At 48.4% G+C, this 20,850-nt stretch overlaps 1 protein-coding gene across 7 annotated transcripts in view; it reads right to left on the bottom strand.

The window, feature by feature from the left end:
• The window catches only part of LOC119437595 (E3 ubiquitin-protein ligase parkin-like), a 201,664-nt gene that overhangs the window by 39,141 nt on the left and 141,673 nt on the right, over nt 1-20,850 (bottom strand). For 3 of the 7 annotated variants that reach the window (XM_049660738.1, XM_049660739.1, XM_037704603.2), the window contains one exon: nt 3,556-3,682. In XM_049660738.1, the coding sequence (XP_049516695.1) occupies nt 3,556-3,682 (127 nt within the window). Of the gene's footprint in view, nt 1-2,228; nt 2,984-3,555; nt 3,702-20,850 lie in introns of those variants that run through there. The other 4 variants (XR_007465206.1, XM_049660737.1, XR_007465205.1 and 1 more) reach the window with 4 other exon arrangements.

The raw sequence follows: 20,850 nt of genomic DNA, 5'->3' as shown, positions 1-20,850 counted from the left end.
ACCTCGTCGTGTGCTGTTGAGGGAATGATGCGAGGTTTACTGAAATTGGGATGTCACCAAATGAAATGAGATTTGTCAGTTTCTCACGTTGTACTTTGTCACAAACTTCAAGGAGAAGGTCACCACTGGCCATTTCCACGATTTTGTTTCCGGGGCCCAGACTGTCGGTGAGGCACTTTGTGACAACAAAAGGAGATAGTGTGTGTGCTCCTGGTGTGCGAGGCGCTCATAGATGGCGCCAGTTCTGTGCGAGTGGGGCCGGCCAGCGGTTTCGGCGGCAGTGTAATTTGAACCCGGAGTGCCCGGAGTGAAACCCCTTCCGTGCGCGTGGGTGTGCGCGGGAAAGAAGGGCAGAAGAGGGACGGCTACGCACCGAGCGAGACGCCGCATCCCAGTCCCCCGTCTTACTTTTACCTAAATAAATGTTTTCGTTAAAGCAACCACTGTTCCAGTTTCCCTCTATCTCCGAAAAGCGTATTTAACAATAGCGTTCTTATAATTTTTTCAGGGGTTTCAGAATGGATCACGTGGAAAGATTTCTTTGCTCATGGCGAAACAGTTTAAAGATTCGTCGGTGCACCGTCTTTTTAAAAGAGGCGACTTTTGCAATGAGCCTGAAGCCATAAAAGTATTTCGGCAGCTCTGCCAGCGGCCCACCACAGAGCCCAAAAAGGGGACGCGGCTAGATCTTGTATATATAAAGCCTGCCAGCAGTACACAGCTACTATAACCTAATGTATATACCAAGGACTGGATATGTTACACACGGTTAACCCTTGCCGCCCGGAAATTCAGAAGTGAAAAGAAGAAGGGGAAGATGAAAAGGCGAGAGAGAAGGACGAAGATTAAAGAGGAGGACAGGAAAAGACAACTGCTGATTTCCTCCAGTTTGGTCAGTCTGGAGGGGTGAAGCGGAGGCCCAAGAACTTAAAGGTCCAAACACCTGGCATTGCCTCAGCCCCCACGATGCCCCCTTTCCCCAGACACGGCTAAGCCGCGCACTGCCACATGCGGGTGGGTCCCACCCTTGTGTGCTCGGGTACGTGGTGTCGCAATAGACCAAACGCCTGCTTAGTGACCCACATTCCATTTGCAATTATAGTGGAGCGGTTAGAGAAATGCGGAATAACAAATGCAACGAGCCAGAAGGAAGGCAGAATGTCATGCTCCATAGCAATGCAAAGCTCTCCAAGACGGACACAAACTTCCATTCTGTGAAAGTAAACTCCACAAGTGTCATCTTACTTCTGATAGGCAAAATTGGAGGCATGCTACATTGTCCTTTTTTTCATAAAATCCTGTTCACATTAGACATGAGTGCACATTGTTTTATACTATGAATCCATAAATATTAGCTGTGTGTTATATTTGGGGGCACATTAAAATCAGGTAAATACGGCCAAATGAAAAAACGGTGCCGTTTTTTCTGCCTATTTGTTTAATTCGACTAGCTGGTTAATTGTATCCATTCTATGGCTCCCACCAAGGTCAAATCAATGGAATTCGACTGTAGTGTCACAAGCTGAGGTGGGGGTTCCCACTATTAAAAGCTACGGGGCTGATTCTGCTTCTGTCATGCTATGTCATTGGCAAAGTGCCAAGACACCCTCAATCTATCAAGTGCAGGGTTCGCCTTCGTTTTGGGAGCACTTTTCAAACTTCTTTTTGGCTAGGCCAAATCAGTCAGCCCAAGTGCCAGAAATCTGTGACATCGGCTGCATAAATGCAGACCAATTGGGTATTTCCTCTTAGTGTTTCGGGAACCTCGTTTAACCAAGAGGATATGGGATGATGGCAAGCATATATGAAAGAAAGCGACAAAGTGCTTGCACAGCACTAATAAAACAAGCTTGGAGTGAATGAGAAATTGGACATTTTTCTGACAGTGGTGATATGAAACTGAGCCAAGGTCCATTCAGATCTGGGGTTACCAGCAGATATTTTCAGTCCACCTCACTTACCTAACTACAGGTGTGCCAGGGGCAAATACCGTATATACTTGTGTAATGAGCGCACTCACATAATAAACACACCCCCAACTTTGCTACTGTGCAGTCCCACGATCAAACAGCCGTGCTTCTCGAACAGACTTGAATCTTTTACTCTCGCACATGCGTTTAAAGCAACTGTACTTAATTTCAATGCCCGCCACTATGTTGGAAATAGTTAGTGATGCCATGTGAGAAACGTCGAGATAAGGTAAACAAAATTCTGCAGCTAATTTGAGGTGAAAACAGGAAACACAGGAAACTTATGTAGGCTGCCCATCCACGCTAGCGGTAAACGTGCTGTGGTGGCACACTGGCCGGAGCGGTGGTCTAGATGAGTGAGACGCTGATGGCAAACACTGGCAGTAAGCATGCGGTAAGATGAGGCTGCATATTTTTACGGCCACTTGGGACCTGACGAAAAGAGTGACCGCAAAAATGCTCAGCCTGTTCTCATCGCAACCTTGCCGCCAGTGCCACCACAAACGCACCTTGCAGACTCGAGAGAGAAAAAAAACAGCAACTGGCTCTCTGCAACAGTTACTCTTTACGCAGTTTACGGACTTTACTCTGAGGTAATAGCAGAGAGTGCGGCCGCACAATGCGCAGCCAGGGGCAGAGTGAAGAAGGGGCGCTTGGTTGTCATAGTGAGCATAGTGTCGAATTTGCATGGCTGTTGCTCTCTTTTCTGCCTGTCTTTGGTTCCGCTGGGTGCCATGGGCCCCAAGTAGAGTTATACGCCTGCTGCAGGACACAGAGTTTGTTGGCACACAAAATGGAAATGCTGATCAGACGCCGATAAACTTTGGCATGCTGATGAACAGGATGGTCGAGGAAAGAGGCGCACACAGCGTGCTTGTCAAAACAACAGGTGCCGAAAAGCAGCGCTGCAACGTGATGCTTGCGATAATGGCAGACGGCTGGAAGCGCCTACGAGGATGAGCTGTGGCGGATCCACGATGTGGACGAAGCGGCCAGCGACCTGGACAACAAGTCTAGTGGTCCCAATGCGGAGCGAAGTGCAATAAAAACGCTGTTACGGTTTGCAAATAGTATACGTGTATTTTTACTGCAAGGATAAATTATCGAATGCAATTTTCAAATCATTACCCTCTTATTTTTCACTTCTTGCTATTTCGAAAAAGTTCCCATCAAATTTACCCCACATAATAAACGCACCCCCCAACTTTGCTTCGATTTTCTAGGAAAGAAAAATGCATTCATTAAGCAAGTATATAAGGTACTTCAAGAGCTAAGGGATGCTGACTACATGGCACCAATGAGATTTCACTGTGCAGTGTCAGAAACTTTTGAATTACCTGATGTTTTAAGACATGTGACTGCGAGTTAGCAAGGGTGTACTGTAGGCCCCCTCCAACCACTCTTGCTACAAGTACACAGTGGTATATTCTGCTAGATCCATGCCAATTTCACCATAGGTACCGTAATTTCGTTCTTGACTTTTACCCTAAAGACAGTCAATTCCATGCTTGTGCTAGGCAAGACCAGCTTCACATGTTTAGGCAGCCAGCCTGGAACAAATGGCAGCCAACAGCCTGGTGCTCACCACTGCGCTCGGTGGGTGTCCGACACTTGGGGCAAGGCTTGGTGGTGGCCTGCACGGTCAGTCGACTGGCCTCATCCCACGAGCTGCCTTGCGCTGCTGTGCCAAAGGACCTCCGACCAGCTGATTCCTGCATGAAATGTGGCCTACTGCACAACAACGTGCATGCATCACAATGCACCCAAATTTCACTGGTACCACCAAAATAGAACCAAGTCCATGCATGAAAAACATACAAAAATGCTAATTGGGTGTGCATGGTGTGTTCCTTGCTGCAGTGGAATGCCAAGAAAACACATGCACACAACTTTTCTTCCATAAAAGCACTTCCTTGATGGCCAGTTAGAACAGCGACTGGCTTTTAACCCTTTAAGTGCCTTACACGATTCCTACTTGGTCACAATTTTTTTCCCCGCAATAAGCGTCAGGACGAGCCTGTCTTGTCCACGTGCTTGGGCACTCTAAGCGCCAGTAATGAGCTGGGCTGGTGCCATCAATTTAGATGTTCTGATGAGTTCCCTCTTCGACCCCTAGGGGGCCTACAGACTCCGTTCGCCTAAAGCCCCTATATATAAAAAGTAGCGCCATTCTTAGATCTTGCCGCCACCGCGCTCAACCCTGCGTTTCCTCCTCGCTGCCTCCTGTCGCCCCAGCCTCCTACGCTCCCCCATTGGCCAATCCGTGTCACGTGGAAGCACACTTCGCGCTTTTGTATATTTTTTTGTTTCCAGCGGGCTCCGATTGCCATTCTCGAGCCTGTGCGACGAAAGTGCTGTACGCACAAACGGATCAAACGTGTTAGGGACAAGAACTTCATTGTGATGGCATGCTGCTGCACCTTAAGTTGCCGCAACCGACAAGGCGAGGGCAAAAGGCTTTTTTTTGTTGACCATCCGGCGAGCGCAAACGCTTGCTGCACACTTGGTATTTGCGCCGTCTCGCATCGTCGCGTTGCTACTTCCAAAACAGCATTATTAAGGCCAGTTACTGACTGATGAAGCAAAATTGTGCCTCAAAAACTTCTCCGCAGGGCGCGATCGAAGTTTTCCGCGGATTTCCTCTGGTAGCGCGTTATCTGTCGTCTGCCACGGCAGGCCCGACGTAGGCGGCACCACTGTCGATATCGCGCCTCGATCGCGCTGGCCACGCCGAGTGCGACAGTGGAACGGAGGAGGAGGGAAGTGGTTGGCACTACTTTTTATATATAGGGGTTTTACGTTCGCCATAGTTTATCCGGTGGAGATTTTAAAAACGGACGCTTCCAGTCGTATGTTGGCGCGCCCGTCACGAGAGCATGGCATTTGTTTGATTGAGTCGTCAAGCTCCGAAGACAACCTGCTTCTGCATGAAAGCATTGACAGTGATGGCAGTGTTTTCCGTGCTATAGGCACATACAGTGACCCTGATGTCGCCGACCACGGTAGTTTGTACGGATGAGGGGGATGCCAATGGCACTAGGCCTCGGCACACCATGCACCGTGGTTGGCACACGCCCGCCTATCAACTGCAGTCCGGTACAAGCTCGAAGAAACAATGGACGACAACTCTTTGTACACTGTGGGAATCCTCGGGTTCCATAACCGCCGCACGGGCAGCGAATGTCTCGTCAAGCGCATGCGTGCCAGGGAGAGTTGGGAGAGGGGAAACTTTCCTTCCGCGGGCGGCGCGCGGGAATCGCAAGCGCTATCAGCGCCACCGGGTGGGTCACGTGAGATCCCGCTGATATCGCCCGGGTCTCTTTGGTCCCCAGCAAGCGGCGATGGCGGAAGTCTCCGCTGCCGCTCCCGATTCCCGCACGTGGTTATTCAACCGCGTTCGTGCCGCGGCAAACGCCGCGGCCCCCCCGTATTTCCCAGTTGGTAAGTCGGAAGCCCTTCTTTACCTAGTGTATTATTCTCTTCAAGGGAACCCTCAGCGATGTCAACTATAGCTAGCTGGCCTGCTCGAAGTGTTAGTTGCAGTCGTAATAAATGCTTTCCGAGTGTACACGTGGTTGTCGTCTATTGTTTCCTCGAGCTTGTACCGGACCGCGGTTGATGCGCAGACATGCGCCAACCGCGGGGTTCGGTGTGTCGAGGCAGAGGGCCGTTGGCATCCCCCCATATCCCGACAATTTGGCATTCCCAACGTGGGGCAAGCTCTTGGAAAACGGGACGACGATCGGTTCGGATGTGAGGAAGCCTGAAGGCTTTGTCCGGCCCAGCGTTAGGCCTCAACCGAAGGCGTGATTGCTAGCTAAATTGGGCATGTGCTTTCTTGAGTGCGAGTTAACGCTGCGCCAGTGTCGCCGAACTCGTGTAGATGCTGAGATTTACAGCGAGTTTTCTCCTAAGAGTACGCCTGAAGCGAGTGAGTGCAGCAGCCGACGCGGTGGTCGATTTTCCCTGTACATATGTAAATAACCTCTTTTCTGTATCTTTGGCTCTGGGAGCCGGGCGCCGGAAACGCTGGCTAGGACGTCAGCGGGGCGCAGTCCCAGGAGTCTGCTCGGAAGCTGCGGGTTGAGCAGCGAGCGGGGACCACTTAGCTAGGCCTGCATCTCCTCGCGGCGGCTCACTGGAACCCTTTATGGGTCTTTTGTGGCATTGGTATCCGTCATGGACGCGATTAGGCCTAAGGCTCTGCGGAGCTGCCGGTCGCAAGTTCGAAGACGACCATGCCGCGACATTTAGCGGGTGCAACCGGATTCGCTAGTTCCACTATACTCGCCCGAGCGGAGAAACCTCGTTCGAAATAGAAAGCTTATTTTGTTCAGATGAACTCAATATTTTGCGGGCGGAATAACCGAAATCTCGGGTGACCAGAGAGCGCTTTGTTCATATGAGCATCGCCCACTTTCGCGCTGTATCAGACCGGAAAAATTCGGTCGAAGCGAATAACTTCATTCAAACGAACTGGATTGTTTTTTTTCTCTCGTTGCCGCATAAAGCTATGCGGTAGACGGGTGGTTCAGCATCGTGTCAGACGGCCGACGCTGCGGCGGCCTCTACTGCCTTAATTCTAAGTGTTTGTGGAGTGCATTTGAGCGACTTTGCAGAACGAGTGAAGCCGCCTCGACTTGCTATTGCTGCCATGGTCCACGTCCCTGCCTGCTGTCTCGGCCTCTCCCTGTTCGCGACCCGATGCAGCAGCACATGGCAGCCACAATGAGGGAGGCCCACCTCATACACTCCCACGAGGATGCGTCGGTGCGAGGTTCATCGAGCCGGCGCGCGCGCCGCTTCGAGAAAGTCCTGACCCGCTGTTCCCGGGTGGACATTGCGGCGCGCATCTTGAGGGCAAGCCATCTTCAGCCCCCGTCATCGTCAACCACTGTGACGGCTGCCACATGTGGGCGGCCGCCACACAGGACAGTGCTGCCTATCAACGTGGATTCGGACATTTCCTGCCGGAGTTGACCATCGCATCTGCCCGGATACTTTGTCAATGCCGTCGTTCCAGCGATTTCTCCGCCATAGGGCAATATTTAAGGGTGGAGGGATGTGGGAATCCTCGTGTCCCATAACCGCCGCACGGGTAGCGAACGTCGCGTCAAGCGCATGCGTGCCAGGGAGAGTTGGGAGAGGGGAAACTTTCCTTTCGCGCCCGGCGCGCGGGAATCGCAAGCGCTATCAGCGCCACCGGGTGGGTCACGTGAGATCCCGCTGATATCGCCCGGGTCTTTTTGGTCCCCAGCAAGCGGCGATGGCGGAAGTCTCCACCGCCGCTCCCGTATTCCCGCACGTGGTTAGTCAACCGCGTTCTTGCCGCGGCAAACGCCGCGGCCCCCCCGTATTCCCCCAGTCGGTAAGTCGGAAGCCCTTCTTTACCTAGTGTATTATTCTCTTCGAGGGAACCCTCAGCGATGTCAACTATATAGCTAGCTGGCCTGCTCGAAGTGTTAGTTGCAGTCGTAATAAATGCTTTCCGAGTGTACACGTGGTTGTCTATTGTTTCCTCGAGCTTGTACCGGACCGCGGTTGATGCGCAGGCATGCGCCAACCGCGGGGCTCGGTGTGTCGAGGCAGAGGGCCGTTGGCATCCCCACATATTCCGACAACACTCGGAATGCATTTATTACGATTGAATGTATGTTGTTTACTGGCTCAAGGGCCAGGTATGGCCAAAGAGCGCCATGCCAGTGTTAGTGAGTTCTAGTGGAGTGACGAATTCTGACAAGTAAAGAAAGGGGCCTAAAATTAGTTGCTGTAAAATGCGTAAGATCTACATGTAATATTACGATTGCAACTAACACTTCGAGCAGGCCAGCTATAGTTTACATCACTGATGGTTCCCTCGAAGAGAATAATACCCTAGGTAAAGACTTACCAACTGGGGTACAGGCGACTGCGGCCAACTGGCATGGCAAAAACGTTGTTGACAAACGACGTGAAGGAAAACGGGAGTGGCGGCAAAGCCTTCTGCAATCGCCGCTTGGTGGTGACCAAAGAGACTCGGGCAATTAATGTTGGCGGGATATCACGTGGGGTGGCACTGATAGTGCGTGCGCTCCCTTGTGCAACCCGTCTACACGAGTTTGGCAAAACTGGCGCAGTGTTACTCGCCACTCAAGAAAGCACATGGCCAATAGCAATTACGCTTTTGGGTGAGGCTTAATGCTGGTCCAAACAGAGTCTTTCTCACACCGAACTAATTGTCATCCCATTTTCCAAGAGCTTGCCCAGCGTTGGGAATGCCAAAATGTAGGAATAAGGGGGGTAGCCAATGGAACTAGGCCTCAGCACACCGCGCACGGCTGCCCATCAACCACGGTCTGATACAAGCTCGACAAAACAATGGACGACAACGTGCACACTTGGAAAGCATTTATTACGATTGCAACTAACAATTCGAGCAGGCCAGCAAGCTATAGCTTACATCAGCGAGAGTTCCCTCAAAGAGAATAATACACTAGGTAAAGAGGAACTTCCGATTTACCAGCTGGGGTAAAAAATTGGTCGACTAGCCAGCTGCGGGAAAACGGGAGCAGCAGAGGAGCCTTCCACACTCGCCGCTTAGTGGTGACCATTGAGACTCGGGCAATGTCTCAGGGGTCTTATGCGACACGCCCGGCAGCACTGATAGTGCTGTGTGCAAGCCGCAAGAAGGTGATTTTCCACTCTCGCAAAACCTACCTGACGCGCCTGCCCACGACGTGTGCCACGCTGGAGACCGCCTTGGGAAAGGGATTCCCACAAGCTTTAATATGGAGCAACAGTGAACCTAGTTAGAAGGACGGAGCCTCCCGCCAGTGCCATCTTGTTTTACATTCTGTGAACAAGTGGAAATGAAAGGAAGCAGAAAGCTGCTGATAGGTACGATAGCTACGCCTAACTTTGCTTGTGCGTGAAGGATTTAAAAATTCTTTTGCGCCAGGTGAGTCGTGAGGCGACATAAGTTAATACTGATTTCATTCTATGATTAGTTGGAAAAGTGTTTTAGGGCCCCTTTAAAGGGTTAAGAGGCTTAATATTGAAACAATTGCTGTGACAAATGGTCATTCATGGATGGTTCTTAGAGAGAAGGGCTTTTATGAATATGGGCCCAAGTATTCTTAAAAACGGGCCCACACAATGGAATGCACAAACAAATACTTGGCCATGTGCACTAAAGTCTTGTTAATATTGTTGCGAAGCGATCTGTACAAGACAACGATGAAGATGCTTGCACGTGGGGTGGATCAGCTATTTTCTCTTGGCCTAGCTTTCTTTGTAAATATTCTGTAACTATAACCTTCGCCTACATCTCGCCTCTGTCACACTTGGGTGGAGGTGCAGGGTACATCACACCTCGCAACGGAGCTCCGCAGCAGCTGTCGTTTTGGACATCTGTCTGCAATGACGCAAGACACAGCGCCTACATCAGCGTCCGCCACTACAACGGTCCTGCTTGTGCAACCCCGGGATCCTGGCACATTCTGTGGTTCCAGCGAATCGGACGTTGAAGCCTGGCTGCCAGAGTACGAACGTGTGAGTGCTGACAAACGATGGTACCCTACCTTGATGCTGGCAAACACTATATTCTACCTGAAAGGTACTGCGAGAATATGGTTCAATAACCATGAAGCTGAGCGCGGGAGCTGGGACACCTGCAAAGAAGAACTACGAGACTTATTTGAGAAACCCGTTGGCCAGAAGATCGCAGCGAAAAAGATGCTGGCGTCACGTGCGCAGACGTCTACAGAATCTTACGTCTCGCACATAGAAGACGTGTTATCGCTATGCCGAAATACCAGAGGCTGACAAGGTTGGGCATATCTTGAAAGGGATCGCCGACGACGCCTTCAACCTTTTAATGTGCAAAAATTTCGCACATTTTGCACGGTTCCGGTGCCGAGATGCGGTCGAAACGCTCACATCTGCTCTTTCTTCAGTTGTTTCAGATCGTTGTAGCAGCGTCCGGCACTGGTTTTGTTTCAAGACAGCTGGGAGGATGTGGCGAGGTCTACAACGCATGCCCAAATGGAAACATAGTGACTGCGTGGCCTCGTCTTAATGAATTGACGGAGCATCAACCGCAGCAACAGGTGGTTGCACACACATGCACAACTACCGAAAACAGCGACTTGCCCGGAGAACAGTGTCCGGCTGTAATCACTGACTGGTGGTTATGGCCATATCTGGATGCATCTTCAGTACCCAGCATGATAGCAGTTGTCACTACCGGTCACCGAGGGCGCTCGCTGTCAGAGGAAAGACTATTTCAACGCCTGCTCCAGACAAGGCCTTTGGGTTCCGGTGCCGAGATGCGGTCGAAACGCTCACATCTGCTCTTTCTTCAGGTTGGTCTCTTTTACCGTTATAAGCCAACTCGCACGCATGAATACTCGGTACCGGAGCCCACCTGGTCGTTACAGCAGTTTGTGCTTGTTCGTGCCGGTGTCTGTCTCTGTACTGGTGCAATAGATAGTTTCTTTAGAATAAGATAACTATTAGCTGGTGACGTCGAAGAGAACTCTGGTCCTCTGTCGGAAAAGCAAGAGCGTGAACTAATGGAAGCAATACGTTCGTTACCAAAGATATTGGCAGGTCAAGACAAGATAATTAAACAGTTAGAAACACTGCGAACTGAGCACAAACAAATCGAAGACAAAATTGGGAATCTAACGTCAAAAGTTGCCAAATTAGCTGAGGATTTATCCGTTTTGTCTGCGCTTGAGGACAGAGCAGAAGTGCAGGCGCAAAATAACCAGCTCTCAAAAGCTATGCGAAACGTATTGATTAATCAGGACGAGCTCGAAAATCGTTCACGTAGGAATAATTTACTGTTTTTCGGCATAGACGATGAGAACGAGAAGGAAACATGGGATGAATCAGAACGGAAGGTTATATCTGTCTGCTCGGACAAACTGGGTATTACTGTTCAACCATCAACGATTGAGAGAGCTCACAGGATGGGGAAGCATAATAACGATAAACCAAGGCCCATTATTGTGAAGTTTGGACTATTCAAGGACAAACAGCGTCTTCTTTCTTGCGGCTTCGAAACTGAAGGGCAGCAGAATATCGCTAAGTGAAGACTACTCCCAGCAGGTTCGGCGATGTAGAAGCAAACTGATTGCTTATGCGCGGGAACAGAACTCTGTAGCTAGATATAAGCTAAAGTACAACAAGATGACTTATGAAGGCAAGACTTATATTTACGATGGTACAACAGATTCCGTACGAGAGTACATTCAGTAGCAAACAAAGCGTGAGCCGCCGCGGCTCAGAAGAGACACGGCGGATCGCCTATCCGTCATCGTTATCAATTGTAGGAGCCTGAAGAATAAAACAGACGAATTCTCTAGCCTATTGCGCATTTCACAACCTGATATTGTCATCGGGACAGAATTGTGGCTCGACCCTGGCATATCGGATTGTGAAATGTTTCCATACGAATACATAGCTTATCGAAAAGACCGTAATCACCAGGGAGGAGGTGTGTTCATTCTTGTACATGACAGAATCAGAAGTGTACCGTTATACTGTGATGATGTTTCTTCAGAATGTATTTGGTGCAGAATATTGGTCTCTGGTGGTAACAGCCTTGTGGTGGGATCTTTCTACAGGTCACCATCTTCAACAAGCATAGAACCATTTCGCGGCCTTGCACGATCACTGTCGATGTTGTCATCGGAAATTATTCTACTTGGGGGCGATTTTAACATGCCTGAAGTTGTATGGCGTGACTGCTATCCTGTAGCGACGAGCGGCTCGGCACTTCACGCGGCCTTCATTGAACTAGCACAGAACAATGAACTTGCTCAGTTTGTGAATTTCCCAATGCCTTACGGTTCAGCTAGGGACAGTACGTTGGACTTGTTGTTTAGCAACAACGATGATTTAGTTGAAGAAGTTACGGCAGCACCAGGAATAAGTGATCATGAGGTGGTAAATGCAACAATAGTGTGCAAAAAGTTACAAGTTAGCAAGAATTGCCCGAGAAAGGTTTTTGTGTATGAACAGGGGAATTATAATGCCATAGATGAAGAGTTAAACTTATTCCTGCCAGTATTGCTGGAATACTGCAGTCAGTGCAGCATAGAAAGTTTATGGGCTCTGTTCAGAGACAAACTCCTGTTTTTGGTCGCTAAATACATTCCCTCAAGAGTGGTATCATCTAGACGTAGAATGGATAAACCTTGGATTAACAAGGAACTGCATCTGTCAATAAGAAAGAAGGCCGGAGTGTACAAGGCATTCAAGACAGAACCAAGTCAGAACTTATATGACAAGCTTAGAACTCTAACTAAAAACTTGAAACGAGAATTAAAGACAGCAAAAAGAACATACTTATCGTCGCTAGCTGATAAAATAATATCTAATCCTAAGGAGTTATGGCGATATGTCAAAAGTAATCGAAAAGACAGTGTTGGCGTTCCGGCTCTCCGGCATGAAAGTGATATGTTAACTGATGACACAAAAAAAGCTGATTGCTTTAACGAATATTTCCACTCCGTCTTCACAGCATGTCGTCATATTCCGGTACCTGAATTACACGAACAATTACCTCAAATGAATGACATAGTTTTAAATGAGGCTGGCATAAGGGCTCTGTTGTGCAACATTAATCCTCATTCTGCTCACGGTCCAGATGGAATATCAAAACATGTCTTGAAGCGCTGTTCACACAGTATTGCTCCTATCTTGGTTGAATTATTTACCAAGTCAACAAATTGTCAAAAATTACCTAGTGATTGGAAAATGGCCAATGTAACTCCTATATTTAAAGGTGGTTGTCGGGCTTTGGCAAGCAATTACAGACCAGTGTCTTTGACATCTGTTTGTTGTAAAACACTAGAACATGTTATTTACTCTGGTCTTATTAAGCATCTTCATAACCATGATTTCTTCATCCCGACCCAGCATGGATTTCGCATGGGATTATCCTGTACCACTCAACTTACTGAATTCATACATGATGTTGCACTCGGCTTTAACAATAGTACGCAGATAGATGCTGTTTTCATTGATTTCCGAAAGGCGTTTGACGTAGGCCCGCATGACTTACTTTTGTACAAACTGTCATTTCTTGGCCTCCCCGATTCACTTTACGGTTGGCTTAAAGATTATTTGCATAAACGGCAGCAAAAAGTGGTTCTGAACGGTGCAACGTCGAGAACGGTTGATGTTTTATCAGGTGTGCCTCAAGGGTCGGTCCTTGGGCCGTTGCTGTTCCTTATTTTTAGCAATGATTTAAGTGAAGGCGTTGTTTCGAATATCAGACTGTATGCGGATGATTGCGTTGTATACTATCCTGTGTCATGTGCCGAACATACGAGTGTGTTGCAGTTTGATCTCGAAAAAATATGTTCCTGGTGTGCTAAATGGAAGATGGATTTGAACGTAGCAAAGTGTTATCATGTTCAATTTACGAACAAAAGGAAAAAAGTGCCTAGTTCATACTCTCTAAATAATGTTTTAGTGCAATGCGTTGATGAAGTCAAATACCTAGGCGTCACTTTAACGGCGGTATTGGACTGGACATCCCACATTGACATAACAAGCGCTAAAGCGTGCCGCCTTTTGCACCTTTTCCAGAGGAACTTCAAGTGTGCGCCCAAACCTTTGAAGGAAACTTTATATCTTACAAATATTAGGCTGATGTTAGAATACGCTTGCGCAGCATGGGACCCCTTCACAAAAGTTCTCGAAGATAAGTTAGAGCGTGTTCAGAAAAGGGCTGCAAGATTCGTCACGGGCATCTACGACTACAAAATTAGAGGTTCGCAAATCAGGGAAAATCTGGGGTGGAAGTTGCTGTCCACGCGCAGACAAATGATCAGGTTAAAGCTTTTACACAACATCAACAGCGGTAACACAGGAATCGATAAGAACATATATTTAAAACCACCTCATTATCAGTCTAAGAGACGCGACAATTCCAAGAAATAAGTCGTATTAATGTATTTAAATTTTCATTCTTTCCGCGAATAATTGCGGAATGGAATTTGCTCCCGGATGAGATAGTGTCTGCACCCAATTTTTCATCTGCCATAGAGAACTTTACATGAATCTGTTGTAGACAATATTTTCTAGTGTACCGTTTCATGCATTGTGTAGCAAATTTTATAATCGAATGTTTTTTTTTTTCGATGTGTTGTCTTTCTCTGTAATTACTATTATTGTATTTGTAATACCATAAATCAGGGGTTCTCAAGTACAGTCGTCCCACGGAACCCTGCTAAGCTCCATAAAGTGCCAAGGAACCCCCCCCCCGAATTAACCGAATGTCGAGTTATCGAGGGTATCAAGAAAACAATAAACAAATACTTCACTACGTCATCACGCTTCTATTCACTCAATGAATCGTCAAATCTTGTTTCTATTTAGCACAAGACCAGTGCGGAAGCTGAAATTCTCTTCATATCATGACTGATGAGCGCTAGCAGCGGTGAAGGCCTCGCGACATCCTTCGCGGCGTGCGCTTTCATCTGAGACGCGCTTTGCACACCAACGGGCGCACATCTCGATTATTTTTTCGCCACTCAGCTGCTCGCCAACAAATTGTCCGTTCATCGCGATGTAGCTGGTGCTTTTTATCTTCGACAGCTTTGCACTGAATCAAAGCGAAACTGCTGCTTGCCGAACGAAACCGCGGCCGCTATCGACGATCATGGACGGCGACTTTACGGTTCAGAAGGCAGGCGGCTGACGCACGCACAAAGTCAAATCGAAACTACCGTTAGCTGCAAGAAGTGCGACGAAACTGCGGCCGGTCGCTATCGACGCTGCCGTGGGAGGCGACTGCGCAGTTGTGAAGGCACACAGCCGACGCGCGCATCGAGTGAAAACGAAACTACTATTTGCCGCAACCGCGGCGGACGAAACTGCGGTGGTTATCGACGCGATTAGAGATAGCGACTACGCACTTACGGAGGCACGCGGCTAGCCCGCCAACGCGGTGTTGCGCGCGGCGATAAACGCAAGAATAAAGGCTTTAAAGGTTAGGCACGAAGCGCTTCGGCGTTGCTGTCAGTCACGTGCCGCTTACGATCGCCGCTGTGGATCACGGCGATGCGGACGACGCCGATTCGTTTCGATTGGACGCTACGCCGTTCTTGCTCTTCTGCGGCGCGCATTTGCGGCGCTCCGCGCAATTTTTTTTTCTTCCAACGTATACGTCAGTGCGCACACTATCGGCACCGACCCTATATACAAATAGGAGAAATGCGCATGGTGGTAAGCTACGGCCTCCGAGATTCAAGTGTGAAAGCTTAGGCGCGCTGCCCATTCTCAGAGGTTGGGTGGCTAAAAGCTGCTTGCGTATTTATTGCGCAGTTCGCGCATTGCTGTTACGCACTGTGATGTGCTTTTTGACACTCGGGCATGGGTAATGGAGGTTCTTTCGATCAAGCGCACCTCGTGTTCGCCGTTTTAGACACTTGTCGAGAGCGGGACCAGGGAAAATTTATCAGTGGCTTGCGGAACCCCGAGCAGGGGCCTGCGGAACCCGTAGGTTCCGCGGAACCCACTTTGAGAACCCATGCCATAAATGATATGATGCTCTTTTTCTTGAAGTTCAATATATGACCTTTATGTTTGTAATTAGCTCCCCTACGATAATGCCCAACTCGGGCGCTGTAGGTATTTGTAATAAATAAATTTGTAATAAATTTTTCTACAGTTGATGCCATTATAAAGGAGTGCCGGCGCTTTGAGCAGGCTAAAAGGCGGCGCGTTGGTCACGCGTTTGCCTGGCTTCCAAACACAGCGACAACTTCCTCTTACGAAGCCGAAATGGCAGCACAGCCGTCAGTTCCACCAGATCAGCCGACTCGGATTGTACGCCATGAACTTGAGGCCATGCCAGGTCATGCCAGTGACTCGAGCTCGATTATGTCGACTCTATTTGTCCAAGCTACTGTCCGGCAGGAGCTCGCCAACATGGGCATTCACTCTGTGTGCACCGTGGCAAGCCCAACACAGACTTTCTGGCGTCCGCTCTCATCCTATGAAGAGCAGTGATTCCCTACACGATATCGTGACCCTGCTGTATGGAGAATCCCTGACGATTGACCAATATGATTTAATTGTCACCATGTTGGCCACGGCACCTGTTACTATTGCCACCTGCTGGTACTTGTCACCTCGAATGTCGTCTACCTCTTACCGCCGTCCTGACAGCAACCGCTTCCCACCTTCCACCCAGTCGTATTTCCCAACGAAGATGCTCCCACAAGCATAAATAGTCACTCCCCATTAGCACGTGGTCACCAGTCACGCTCACCTCCAGGCTGCTGCCTGTCGTCTCGCTCACCGCAGACTCGCTGCCTGTCGTCCCCCTGTGATAGGCACATGCCTATCAGGAAAACTAAATAGTGCAGCGCCCGGAGGTGGTGCTGCATTGATGACTTCCCCCCAAATCCTCTTTTGACACTGCCGACGAGACAAAGCTTTTAGACGATGTTGATGGCATCACTATTTCTGCGCTCATCGACACAGGGGTGCACATCTCTGTAATGAGTGTAGACCTTCGTTGTCACCTTCATAAAGTGCTCACGCCTGCCGCCTCCCGCAGATTTTTTGTCCACTCATTCTGTCCTCATTGATTGTGCGACCTGTGCTCTTCAGCTTGAACTGCTCCATTTTCCCAATATTCCAGCCGACATACCACCACACTTACGCTCTCGCCATCACATTTGCTTGCCGCCTCAAGCTGCTACATATGTTACTTTGACGCATTCACGGGATGTTCCCAATGGTGACTACATCTTGTCTCCAACAGCTGACGTTCTGTTAGCCCCTGATGTCACCCTTGCTGCTCACACCATTGTTTCCATTGCTGACAATACAGTGGTCATTCCCCTACTCAACGTCAGCCTGTTGACTAAGGTTATCCCGCAAGGCATGTCGCTGGCCACCATTTCTGCACTTGATCCCTGCAAGATTGCTGCTTTAGATAAAGATGTTTCACCAAGGTGGTCCAAACAGGCTGCCTTGCTCCACCAACTTTGCTCCTTTATCTCTCGACGACGTTAGCAAGATGATCGCACCCGATCTGACCCAGGCGCAAGCTTAAGATCACTACCATGTCCTGGTGTCCTATCACGACATCTCTGAATTTGACAACCTCCCTCTAGGCCAAACATTTGTTGTGACTCATCGTATCAACACTGGTAATGCCAATCCTACACGCCGAAATACATATTGCGTATCCCATCACAAACTGTTTCCTGGCTCGTCATCATGAACATCATGTTTTCTGGCTCAAGCCATATTGCTCTGCTAGCTCCTCGCCCTAATAGCAAGCGCAAAGACGGCTCTTCCGCCCCCGGAGCTGAGATGTTACGGAGCGATCCGCACATAGATGAATGCGATGCTTGGCAGAGCAATGAAGACGACAATCAAGACGCTTGCCCATAGAGCCGATCAGCCATCTTTTCTTGCCCTACCTTTCTTTGTAAATATTCTGTAAACATATCCTTCGCCTACATCTCGTCTCTGTCACAATATGTACCCGTTTAAAACATATTAACAGCGAAAATGTAGTTGCGATGAATCCCCTACTCAGTCTCCATAGAGCCTAATGTATTGGCTGACCACCTAACACTTTTGTGACTGCGCCTATTCCCATTGATAGCATGTTATCGATGGTTACAAATTGGAATTTTGGCGCTCTCCGAGCGCTTCTGGACAGCTAATGTCAACTAATAGATTCGAGAGAAACTATTTTATCAGTTTAACTTATGTGTTTTGTGTTTCTCTTTTCCACCACGCAAGATTTTTAAAGCGCCTTCGTAGACAGGGAGACGAGCACTCGTAGTTTCGAAGATGGCGTTGATGTCGCACGCCACTGCCCCATGGAAACGTTGAATTTTGACTGATCCCAATGCATCTGGGCTCGAATTTCTGGATTATGGTAGCAGCACAGATTTGGAAGATGGCTTCAATTCATCAGACTTTAGTACAGACGCTGAAAGTGCATCAAACTGCACCGGAACGTCAACAAGCATCCACCGGTGATTTTCGCTTTCTTCTTGGATCGTTTGATCGCTGCCGCGCATTGACCTAAGTATATCCAGTGTGTTCTAAAGGTCACAGTTCTTATCTGCAGAGTGTCAACGTCGTTCGGGCAGGACCAAATGACGGTAATTAACGACCAGCAGCATCACAGAGAGTGGAGTTTTGTGCTGAGTAGATCCGCAGCGGCAGCCATGACGTTAGCTTGTATCCCTCGCAGATACCAGCTGCGTCCGACGGCACTTCTGTGTTGGGGGTGCGTACTCATTAAAACAGGCGTCACGCGACTTGACCGAGCATTCGCCCGAATTTCGTACATACTTCACCTCCTCCACTTTGCTAACTCTTAACGACTTTTTAAGGTTGCTTCGCAATGCTCTGCTATTGTAACTGCCTTGTCGAAAGTCAGCGTTGTGCCTTTGAAAAGCAGGCGTTCACGAAGCCTGTCCGATGCGATACCAGTAATTAGTTGGTCGCGGCCAGTGATGTCAGAGGATCCTTCCCATTTGCATTTCTGTGCCAGCTCCCACAAACAAGCAATGTACAATAGAGTTCAGTGGGCTCACTGGGTTGCTGCAGATGCTTTTTGAACCGGTGGTGCTTGACGAGCACATTCACGGCAGGCCGAAAGGGCCGGTCGCATGTAGCAAGTGCTGCCTTGAGCGGGTCTTCTGACAAGGACGTTGCCGCCTCTGTAGGCAGTTTCTTTCTATTTCTCAGGTGCAGGTAGAGCAGTTGCATTTCTGAACTGATGGTGTCCTTCCACGCCAAGAGAGTGCCTTACGCCGTTGCGACGTAAATTCACTTGAGCCCAAAGCTTCCAAATTAATGCTGAAAAGGCTTTTCCACTCGTTCCATGGAATACTTGGATGCCCAGGCGTTTGTAGGAAAGCCGGAGTCTGGTCTTTGCAGCAAACAGCAGCTGGGTCGTCGCCACCTTTGTGATATTGTCTATCAGATATGCCCACTGCACGCCAAGCCAACTTGGGTGCGTCAACTCGGTAAAACAACTTCCCCGACAGTGTCTGCCCATTCATGGCAGCACCCTACTTTTATTTCCAACTATGAAGTTATCTGGCTTGGAGTAGCATTTTCAAATGCGCACTCCTTTCTTATCGGAATGGCCAATAGCCCACTTTGTGAATTCTGCGGGTGTAATGAAACAATCGCACACCTTCTTTGTGAGTGCCCTCATTTCAACCCACAGAGAGCAGTTCTCTCAGCGACAATAGATCAACTGGACAAACGCCCAATAACAGAAAAGAACATCCTTGGAAACTGGCCTACAGAAACAACGACGCGAGCCGCCCTGAAGGCACTGCTGCGTTACTTGAGAGACACCGGACTCAGTGACAAATTGTGACTCTGCACTGTGTTACGTAGGATGGAACGTTCACACTAAGCAACATGAGAACGCCTTCACAGACTACGTGACAGTGCCCGCAGAAACAGTTCTGTTGTGTGTGCGTGTGATTTTCTTTTCTTTCCTTCCTTTTTTTATTCTTTATTTTTACTTATTTTTCTCTCCCTCTCCTTTCGCATCCCTTTACCCCTCCCCCGGTACAGGGTAGCCAACCGGAGATAACCTCTGGTTAACCTCCCTGTCTTTCCTTTACCTTTTTCTCTCTCTCTCTCTATCTCTCTCTCTATGAAGTTATCTAACTGTGAGTGGTGACACAACAGATCACAATGGAACCCAGAACCAGAAACAACTCTGGGCACAACAAACGTTTTCTGCTCAGCTTGCACAGTTTTATCTCTACCGACATGGCTGCACTCCTGCTGAACTCCTCGTGGTCTCCTGAAAATGTTGAAGCAAATGTCTCTATTGCCTTTCCTCAAACTGTGAGACTGAACGCTCATTTTCAAAGCTTTAGTTGAATAAGAACTGCTCTATCCTTGATGAGAAAAAGCTGTACTCCTTGGCTCCTAGCCATTATGTCCATCGAACAGGATTTGTTGTGGAATATTCTTTTAACCAAAACCAAAGTTTGCCGGCAGGCCTTAGGTGCAAAATGCACTTCTGTGAATAATATGAAATGTCACAAACCTACTGGTGACTTAATGAATTTAGTGCCAAAAACATGATCGCAGAGAGGACAGGACAAACACTTTCCTGTCTTGATGCCTCTCCATTCGACATGCACCAACAGCAAGCACTTTGATTGGTTATATCTGTGCAATGTTGAGCGTTTGTGCTGTATCAGATAGGTAGCCAGAATCACATGCACATGCCACTGACCTCTAATATGTTTTTAGGGTTGAAAGGAGAGTCGAACATGCACTTTCTTGTCTGAATTGTATGCCACATATGTAAAGCAGGTAGGCTGTCAGAATTTTAAGTGTCCACAGATAACTAAAACCGTTATTGCAGTTATCCTTTTCCTGAGTGATGAAAAACAATAAGGGCAGTTCGTGGATTTGTGACATGCTTCATGGTTAAATGATGACAACATGCCCATCAGACAGTAAGAACAACCTACCAGAAAAAAATAACACATTGTCTCAACGCAGAAATGTTACAAATGGTTTGTCAAAATTTAAGATGTCTTTGTAGGTATGTTTAGGCATGTAACCTTTTATCCAGGGAATAAACTTGAAAACAGCAGACAAAACCTGGAGCAGTCTACATAGGCGTATCTACCGAGGGGGGGGGGGGGGGGGGCAAAGTGTGCCAATTGGCCCCCACCCCTCACATTTTGAAAGCGGGCACTTTCGGCTGCACGCTGGAAAGTTCAACAAAACTACAGCTAAAGCTACATTTTTGTTCTTAATAAAGTGGCTAAATAAGTAATTCTTTTCTTTGCTACGTATCCCTTGCTTGGAAAGCGTGCATGGCGACGCGCGGGTTTCGTCTTACACACTCGCATTGCGG

This window comes from Dermacentor silvarum, chromosome 1 (assembly GCF_013339745.2).
Source record: "Dermacentor silvarum isolate Dsil-2018 chromosome 1, BIME_Dsil_1.4, whole genome shotgun sequence".
NCBI lineage: Eukaryota > Metazoa > Arthropoda > Arachnida > Ixodida > Ixodidae > Dermacentor > Dermacentor silvarum.
Note: the sequence above shows the minus strand (reverse complement) of the source record. Positions and strands in the feature narration are given on the sequence as shown.